This window comes from Raphanus sativus, chromosome 3 (genome assembly GCF_000801105.2).
Source record: "Raphanus sativus cultivar WK10039 chromosome 3, ASM80110v3, whole genome shotgun sequence".
Lineage (NCBI taxonomy): Eukaryota > Viridiplantae > Streptophyta > Magnoliopsida > Brassicales > Brassicaceae > Raphanus > Raphanus sativus.
The window spans coordinates 23,987,791-23,997,977 of NC_079513.1; the positions used below are offsets into that span (position 1 = coordinate 23,987,791).

Genomic DNA, 10,187 nt, shown 5'->3' on the forward strand with positions numbered 1-10,187 from the left:
TTAATTCGTATTATGTACAATATAGAAATCAAAACGCTCTTCTCCAGTGGTCACTGTCATCAGAACATTTATTTCAGTTTTTATACTTGATATTTGATTTAAGTTTAATATTCGGATTTTTCCATCGTTTAACTTACTATTTTTGAATGTTTTGGCTCTGAATATCCTTGCTGGTTTATTTTAGATTTCAATTTTTTTTAATACAAGAAAAAATAAGTAAAATAATTAAATGATGGAACAGTATAGACAATATAACTGATATATTTTTTTCAAATGTATAGTATATAACATGAGTCATTTTTAACAACTTTGGTTAAGTAAACATCTGATAAATAATGTGAATAGTAAATAAGTTAGGAAGTCACATTTCTGACTTAGTATCATTCATTATGTAATTTACAAACTTAGATTATAAGTTTTTACAAATTGTTTCGATAATATTTCTTGTGAATCTCTTTTCGTCTGCAAATTAAATATTAATCTCCTTCCGTTTTATAACGAGTGTCGTTTTAAGTTTAAATTTTTGTTTTAATATTTTCAATGTAAATATTAAATGTTTTTCTAATTTTTATTCTTAACTTTATCTCATTAATTATTAACATCAAGCAAAATAAAATATTAAATAGAGGTAAAATAGAAAATTTAATCATTTTTTAATTCATATAAAAAAATCTTAAGCGACTCTTATTATAAAAGTAAATTACTTTCCTCTCAATATTTATTAGCACGGACAAGTATGTGTTATGTACATATGGACTTCTGTTCCATCTTAACATTTTAACTGTGAACTAATGCCTAATACCTTTGTCTATATTTAATACATATCACTCCAACTTGATATGTAAAACTTACAGAATATTATCAGGCACCATCAATGTGTGCAAACCGACGAATGCTTTACAGAATATCTTCTGGTCAAATTGCATTTGAATTGCAGAGTGAACGATGTTTTTTTGGAAATCAGTGACCGACGTCTTTGTGTAACTGTGTCCAAGACTATCACTTTCCCTAGAATAATTTTTTTTCTTTGGACGTTCAAATCAATTTCTCTCGTTTTCTCGGTTTGGAGCCCAAGAAAAGAAACGTAAAAGGAAACAGAGAAAACGAGTTAGTTATCCGTCGTTTTTTGTTTTCTAACTTACCAAAAATTGCCATCGAGCTTTAATAATGCGTCTCTATAAATATGAAAATCTTAATGAACCAAACCACCACAATTTACTGAAACCACTTCTATCTACTGCAAGGTTCTCTTCTTCTCAGCCTTTTGTCTTTGTTTGACGTATCATTTAAACATTTTACTAGATGATAATCTACGCCTTAAGCGGCATGAGTTAATTAAAGACAGGGTATTCTGATAACATTTGGTTTAGTTTGGTTAGTTCAATTTGAATTTTTTTAGAATTGATTTGGTTGGGTTTAGATTTTTTCGGATTTGATTTGGGTTCTGATAACCCTTTTACATTAAAAAAAAAATAAAGTTCACATATAATTTTAGTTTCTCAAAATCTATAATAAAAATAATATGTAAAATATATATATTTGAATAATATATACCAAAATATTTTTAAAAAATTGCAAATATAAATTGAAAACATTTGCAAATATCTTTGTTTTACGTATTTAAAATTTTGAATAATGTATACCAAAATATTTAAAAAAATATTTGCAAATATCTTTGTTTTGTTTCATGTATACCAAATATAAATTGGATAGTAGTCTTTGGAAACTTGAAAGCATTTGCAAATATCTTTGTTTTACGTATCATTTAAACATTTTATAGATTATAATGCTAGCTAGCGAGACAAGAATTTTTTTGTTTATTATTCTTTAAAAAGAACAGAAAATGATTGTCCTTTTGCCTAAGAAAATTCTTGCCTGAAAAATCTCTGGTTAGAAGAAAAACAGCAAACGTTTTTATATTCTGGAGAATCAGTCCTGCATGTATTCTATTTTCTCGCTTTTTTATAAGAATTTTCCAGCTGTTTTCCAGAGAAAAATGAGTATCATTTTCTTTTATTTTATTTAACATTTTTAGAAAATTCTTTTGCATGCCGAATCATTTTCTGAAAAAAACTATATCCAAATATGGAATCCACTATAGAGGATTGTACTGTTCTAGAAAAAAAAAACGTATTGTTTTTTCTTTAGATTTGCCAATAAGTTTATTTTTATTCTGGTGGGTGTATTATTTTCTTTTATGTATTGTATGGCATAGATATTTGCATCCACTTTTAAAAAACTTTTTAAAGCAATATGGTACATTTTTGTATTTATATTATATTTTTGCATCCACTTTAATAAGGTCACACACTTGGATTCAAGTGTGACAAGGCCTAAACACCATTGCTTTTTAAACGGATGGTGGACAGGAATGTTTAACGAAACTAATAAAATTGGTGGATAAAGATACTTCTTAAAATATCACTTTTCAGTTTTGTAGTTGTACACGTCAAAGTATAGTTCATAAGAATATCATTTTATCGATTTAGTAACCTCTACGGTTCTTTCGTAATACTTTGGGAAGATCAAGGCTCAAATAGTTAGAAAAAGTCAAGTATTTGATCAATAAGGTCAATAAATAAATATATATTAATATTATATAACTCATAGTTTTCTAGTATAAAATGTGAATGTGGGCAAAGCAAAAACTCATCATCTTATTCATAAGTTTTCTTTATTATCTCTCTGCAGTTTACAAAAAAAAAAACACTTTCTGTTGTCTCATTTGGATCAATGGTGAACGGTGTGTTAACGCGCGTCCACAGCCAACGTGAGCGTTTGAATGAAACGCTCGTTGCTCAAAGAAACGAAGTCCTTGCCTTGCTTTCCAGGTATTCCTCCCCCCTTCCTCCACTATCAATCACCTTTTTAAAATGGCGAAGAGAAAACAAAAGTTTGATCACACTTCCTTCACGTGATCTTTGTAGGGTTGAAGCCAAAGGTAAAGGCATCCTGCAACAAAACCAGATCATTGCTGAATTCGAGGGTTTGCCTGAAGAAACCCAGAAGAATATTGAAGGTGGTGCTTTCTTCGACCTTCTCAAAACCACTCAGGTACATTTCCATTACACACTCCCCTCAAATGGGTTACTACTGAAAATTTTGATCTTGATGGTAGTGAGAGTTTTGGTCTTTGTTGGTGGTGAAAGTTTTGATTTTTTTGGTAAGAAGTTTTCATCTTGTGGTAAAAAGAAGTTTTGATCTTTTGGTAATAAGTTTTGATCTTTTTGGTAGTGAGAGTTTTGGTCTTTTTTGGTAGTGAATGTTTTAATCTTTTGGTAAAAAGAAGTTTTTATCTTGTGGTAAAAAGAAGTTTTGATCTTTTGGTAATAAGTTTTGATCTTTTTGGTAGTGAGAGTTATGGTCTTTTTGGCTGTGAAAGTTTTCATCTTTTTGTATTGGTATGGGTTAAAAAAAAACAGGAAGCAATAGTGTTGCCACCATGGGTAGCTCTTGCTGTGAGGCCAAGGCCTGGTGTTTGGGAATACATAAGAGTCAATCTCCATGATCTTGTTGTTGAGGAGCTTCAACCTGCTGAGTTTCTTCATTTCAAGGAAGAACTTGTTGATGGAGTGTATGTCTTAACCAACCACTTTTTTTAACTTCAGTTCTGTTTTTTTTTTTTTTTTTTTACACTCCAAAGGATGACACTTTTCTAACCGCAGTAAGAATGGTGATTTCACACTTGAGCTTGATTTTGAGCCATTCAACGCCTCTGTCCCTCGCCCAACGCTCCCCAAGTACATTGGAGATGGTGTTGAGTTCCTTAACCGTCACCTCTCAGCTAAGCTCTTCCATGAAAAGGACAGTTTGCTTCCTTTGCTTAAGTTCCTTCAACTACACAGCCACCAGGGAAAGGTCAGTAACTGATCATATCTCTTCTTCTTTAAAAAACAGAACCTCTGTTTAAATGATTTATGTTTTTTTTTTAATGAGTAGACTCTGATGTTGAACGAGAAAATCCAAAACCTCAACACTCTACAACACATCTTGAGGAAAGCAGAGGAGTATCTAACCGAGCTTTCACCAGAAACACCTTACGAAGACTTTGAGACCAAGTTTGAGGAGATTGGTCTTGAGAGGGGATGGGGTAACAACGCCGAGCGTGTCCTTGACATGATCCGTCTTCTTCTGGACCTTCTCGAGGCCCCTGACCCTTGCACTCTCGAGACCTTTCTTGGAAGGATCCCAATGGTTTTCAACGTTGTGATCCTCTCTCCCCATGGTTACTTTGCTCAGGACAATGTTCTTGGTTACCCTGACACTGGTGGTCAGGTCAGTCAGTACCCCAACATTCTTGGTTACTCTTGTTCTGTCTTTTCATGCGATGAACTCAAGTTCTTGTGATCGATCTTGCAGGTTGTTTACATTCTGGATCAAGTTCGTGCCTTGGAGACAGAGATGCTCCAACGTATTAAGCAGCAAGGACTCAACATTACTCCAAGAATTCTCATTGTAAGCTTTGCTCCAACCTTGGCTTCTAACGGATTGTCTGAATCTCACTTTGTATGTGTGTTTTCCTTTCTGTTGCAGCTCACTAGACTGCTCCCTGATGCGGTAGGAACCACATGCGGTGAGCGTCTCGAGAGAGTTGATGGATCCGAGTACTGTGACATTCTCCGTGTGCCATTCAGAACAGAGAAGGGCATAGTTCGCAAATGGATCTCGAGATTCGAAGTCTGGCCATATCTTGAAACTTACACCGAGGATGCTGCTGTTGAGCTTGCCAAAGAGTTGAAAGGGAAGCCTGACCTTATCATTGGGAACTACAGTGATGGAAACCTCGTTGCCTCTTTATTGGCACACAAACTTGGTGTCACTCAGTGCACCATTGCTCACGCTCTGGAGAAGACAAAGTACCCTGATTCAGACATCTACTGGAAGAAGCTTGACGATAAGTACCATTTCTCATGCCAGTTCACTGCTGATCTATTTGCAATGAACCACACTGATTTCATCATCACTAGTACTCTCCAAGAAATTGCTGGAAGGTATTGAATGAAGAGTTAGAATTAGTTTTATTATAGATGTGTTTGTTTCAGTATTGTTGACTCATTTTGTTTTTGCAGCAAGGACACTGTTGGACAGTACGAGAGCCACACGGCCTTCACTCTTCCTGGACTGTACCGTGTTGTTCACGGAATCGATGTGTTTGATCCTAAGTTCAACATTGTCTCCCCTGGTGCTGATATGAGCATCTACTTCCCTTACACAGAGGAGAAGCGGAGGTTGACTAAGTTCCACCCTGAGATCGAGGAGCTACTCTACAGCGATGTTGAGAACCAAGAGCACTTGTAAGCTTCTTTCACTGTTCATCTTTGGTAACGTTTTTTCTGTTTGTGTATCTAAATCTTTTGAAAACAGATGTGTGCTCAAGGACAAGAAGAAGCCCATCCTCTTCACCATGGCTAGACTAGACCGTGTCAAGAACTTATCAGGTCTTGTCGAGTGGTACGGGAAGAACAAGCGCCTTCGCGAGCTTGTTAACTTGGTGGTTGTTGGAGGAGACAGGAGGAAAGAGTCGAAGGACAACGAAGAGAAGGCTGAGATGAAGAAAATGTATGACCTCATCGATGAGTACAAGCTGAACGGTCAGTTCAGGTGGATCTCTTCTCAGATGAACAGGGTTAGGAACGGTGAGCTCTACCGTTACATCTGTGACACCAAGGGCGCCTTCGTGCAGCCTGCGTTGTATGAAGCCTTTGGTCTTACTGTTGTGGAGGCCATGACCTGTGGTTTACCGACTTTCGCCACTTGCAAAGGTGGTCCAGCTGAGATCATCGTGCATGGCAAATCTGGCTTCCATATTGACCCTTACCATGGTGATCAGGCTGCTGATACTCTTGCTGACTTCTTCACCAAGTGTAAAGAAGATCCATCTCACTGGGATGAGATCTCAAAGGGAGGGCTTCAGAGGATTGAGGAGAAGTAAGAGAAAAACTCATGCCTCCTTGAACTCTTTACTAGTTTTAGGGCTTCAGAGGATTGATGTTTTGTGTGGTTTTTGCAGATACACATGGCAGATATACTCACAGAGGCTCCTGACATTGACTGGTGTGTATGGATTCTGGAAGCATGTATCGAACCTTGACCGTCTTGAGAGCCGTCGTTACCTTGAGATGTTCTATGCATTGAAGTATCGCCCACTGGTATTGCATTCTCTCACACTAGTAGTAGCCTTCTTAAAACACTTATAATGGTATTTTAAAAAAATATGAAACATTTGTCTGTCTCTAATGTGGTTTCTATGTTGTAGGCTAAGGCTGTTCCTCTTGCCGAGGAGGAATGAAGGAGATGCGGAACCATTATAAAGAGCTGGAAGAGAGAAAGAGGTTGCACTGTGAAAAGAAGAATAACAAAAATCTCTTTTGATTCTTACTGTCATTTTGATTTTAGGAGCGCTTTTGCTTCTTTGTTATTTCAATCCATTCGTCTTTGTTTTTATTTTATCCTTTGCCTCTCAGGCAAGGCTAATGCGTTTGTATTCTGATTGTTGAGGGAATGAAATTTCTATTTTTCTATCTTAAACACACACCTTCATTCAACAGATATGAGTGACATGAAAGTGATGAGTGTTGAGTTTGAATGATGAAAAACAGAACAAAACAGGGAGTGGAGAAGTGGAGCGTGATGAGAAAAAAAAAGAGAATGGAGATGAAGTAGATCATGAAGATGTAGTGGAACGATATGACTTTAAGATGGAAGAATCAGTAGCTGACTAACAAAGCAATGATCCATAATAACACTATTACAATTGTTCAAACAAGCTTTCCGCAGAACTATGTGATTGCTCCCAAACCTAGCACAGCCACCTATGTTTTGCATCGTATCATTTGCTATCCCTACACTCATTTTCTGCATATTAAACCAACCATCAGCTCTTCATTTACCTTCTGTTTCATCTCTTCTTCAGTCATTGTTTTTTGAAGCTCAAAGTTTTTCATCCTTAAGTGAATGAAATTACCATTTCTCCAACAGCAGTTGTCACAAGGGCATGAATGTTTCTAAAAGACAGTCCACGTGCATCAAATGACCTCTGATTGCTCAATCAACTGCAATTACAAGGCAACATTAGGGATCATGATAAAGTAAGTATACAAGAGAAGTATATTGAAATTTCATGGATATAGAATCTTTTGTTCCACTAAAATTTCAGAAAACGAGTTGACAAATCAAACCGCTCCAGCTAGTTGCAAGACTTTTTTTTTAGTTGCAAGATTTTGTTATCTCAAAAGTATGTACATGTCCTATGTTTGATCTATACTGAAATGTGTTTGTAAGACCGTTAAGAAAATGAAAAAGAAAAATACATTTCTAAACACATAACATGATACACACACGTTCACTGCCTCCCGTCGAAGTAACATACAGTCAACTTCATTTCATCTACATATGCTAAAGCTCTTGTCCCAATTGCTCAGAATGAGTGGCAATACTTGCAAATATTGTATTAAGAGTGTCATTAATCTTTGCAAGTGGATAGAGGAACGCATAAGTCCAATACACACCAACTTGTTTCACATGTCTTTTCTTGTTCGGTATGGTTAACGATGGTCTATGTCTCACATATGTAGTGCAACGATCTTTGTAGATTTACATGTCGATTTTATATTATTTGTGTGAAAATAACATCATCAGATAATCTAGGTTGGTAGAGATTGGAGGATATTTTTCCTTGCTATGATTACAGACTCCAAGCATCATTTGCATACTCCAAGGATATTTTTCCTTTCTATGATTACAGACTCCAAGCATCAGAATTATTTCTGAGTTATGATTAGCCATATAATTTTCATGTATCTCCGCCGTGGGATTGAAACATATATTAGAATTATAAAATATGGTATTAAAAGATTCTAGTTAGGGAATAATGATTTGGAAGAAAAAGGGATAAAATAATACAGGGAGATTTTTGGTTTTCCGACAATATATATTTCAATGATATAATATTTTGAATAAAGACATCAAAGGATCCAAAAGGGTCCTTCGCTCACCAACATAGTGTAGAAGGGAATAAAATGCTTTATTAAGCATTTATTACTTTAGGTTTTGTTTTTAAATGTTTCCTCAAAACAAATGTTTGGTTTTATTATCCAGAGGCCATGTACTACATAAAAGTGGTGAACACACATGTGTGTGCATTCCTCTCTGGTTAGGGCACTTCTGAAAGTAACTAAGAATTAAAGAATATCATCAAAGTAAAGAAAGATTCAGTGGTTGTATATATGTTTTGAAGGTTGATTTTGGGGATATACAAGTTGAAGACAACTACTCTTGTATTGACAGTTCTTTTTTTTTTTGCTAAAATTTGGTGCACTCTTGTATAACAGTTGATGAAAATTGTATTGTTTTGTAAAATTGTTTTATCATTTAAATTTGTATGGCAACATACAACTATGGTAATCACACTATTATGAAATCGTATAGCCCCTTTCGGGACCTTGGTTAACAAAATGGCGATAACAAGAAATGCGTAGTATCAGTAGTAAGTCATGTACTCAAGAGAAGTTAAATGGCTTGTCTACTACAACTTGACGCTTTGGCATGTGATGAGTCCACTAAAAATAAGACGTTGAAATTTCTCTAACAATTTTTTGTCATCTTTAACATTAATTTTCTATGAAGTTTTGAGTGGTCGTTACTCGTATCTTTTTCTTTGATTTCATCTCTTTTTGGACTCTTTCACCAATCTTTTCTCTCGCAATTCTAGTTAATATTATCTCAAGTTTAATAAGAAGATTGGAATATTTTTTATTAATCTATAAGTTGACAAACTAGAAGGAGGTGTGATTAAATACTAATTATTTAATGTTACATGATTTTAAAGACATTTGATGCTCTTATGTCGGCCTATTAGGATAACAATTTTTAGTTAAAAAAATAAGACAAATCTTTGGAAACTCACATGCTGTAACAGTAGTCGCCAATACAAATAAATAATAAATAAACGGATGATAAAAATAAATAAATGCACAGAAGAATAATGTCGAAGTCTAGTCTAACCACAACAAAATGACAAAAATAAACTTGCTATATGTTTTATAACATGTTATGTGTGAGAAAAATGGATGATAATTCTAAAGAAACAAATAGTGTAGATATATAGAATCTATATATATAAAAGTTCGCTTTTGAGGCTACAGCGAACGTCCACATCAGCGTTAAAAAATTCTCCAGAAAAATGCCACGTGTCACTATTATTATTACCTTTTAAAAAGAATATAATATAAGAAATATTACATTAAAATATCTATAATGTATTATTACCATTTATATTTAAAAGTTGAATAAATAAATTCGAAAAGTAGAATAAAAATATATATAATATAAGAAATGGTACTATTACATTTTTTACATTTAGTTTACATTTTCATGATTTCCAAAAAAACTAAATGTAATATTTCCAAAAATATGTCACCTGACAATATTAAAAAAAAAGTAAATATGAAATCTAAAAAAATGAATAATAATTAAATATAAAATATAAGAAATATAAATATTACATAAACATCTATCGTAATATTAAAATTTGATAAAAAAGAAATAAAATTAGAATAAGTGCATATACAAGATAAAATAAAATAAAAAATAAGTAAATTTTCAATATAAGAAATAGAAAAACTACATCAAACATATATCTGAAAATACATAGTAAAATAAATAATAATTAAATATGAAATATAAGAAACAGACATATTACATTAACCATATATCATAATATTAAAATTTGATATAAAAACAAAACAACTTGAATAAGTAAATATACAATATAAGAAAAAGTAAAAAATAAGTAAATATACAATATAAAAATGTAAAAAACTACATTACACACCTATCTTAAAAAATTTACGGTTTTACATTTTTATTATTTCCAAATATTTTATAAGTAAATATAAAATATAAGAAAAAATAAGCATACAATATAAAGCAAGAAAATTAGAATAACTAAATATAAAATATAAGAAAAATAAGTAAATTAATATATAATTAAGAAATAAAAATATTACATTAAACATCTATCGTACATATAAAATGCCAAACAATTAGATTAAGTAAATACACAATATAAGAAAAATAAATAATAATTAAATAGACAATATAAGAAATGAAAAAACTACATTAACATCTATCTGAAAATGTATAGTTGTACATTTTTATTATTTTCAAATATTTTTATAAGTAAATAA

General features: G+C 33.0%; 1 protein-coding gene across 1 annotated transcript; it reads left to right on the top strand.

The window, feature by feature from the left end:
- The first annotated feature begins 2,641 nt into the window (after positions 1-2,641).
- On the top strand, positions 2,642-6,528 carry LOC108847491 (sucrose synthase 1). The gene is made up of 11 exons (XM_018620738.2): positions 2,642-2,831; positions 2,928-3,054; positions 3,423-3,574; positions 3,666-3,858; positions 3,940-4,275; positions 4,360-4,455; positions 4,534-4,991; positions 5,070-5,294; positions 5,365-5,928; positions 6,011-6,149; positions 6,257-6,528. Exons 1-11 carry the CDS (start codon positions 2,734-2,736, stop codon positions 6,287-6,289), a joined length of 2,421 nt encoding a protein of 806 aa, XP_018476240.2. The 5' UTR covers positions 2,642-2,733; the 3' UTR covers positions 6,290-6,528.
- Positions 6,529-10,187: the final 3,659 nt, after the last annotated feature.

Coding starts and splice junctions, on each gene's coding strand:
- LOC108847491 (XM_018620738.2), top strand. CDS start 2,734: ATGGTGAACGGTGTGTTAACGCGCGTCCACAGCCAACGTGAGCGTTTG. Junction 4,992..5,069: donor CTCCAAGAAATTGCTGGAAG/GTATTGAATGAA, acceptor TTGTTTTTGCAG/CAAGGACACTGTTGGACAGT. Junction 6,150..6,256: donor CATTGAAGTATCGCCCACTG/GTATTGCATTCT, acceptor TCTATGTTGTAG/GCTAAGGCTGTTCCTCTTGC.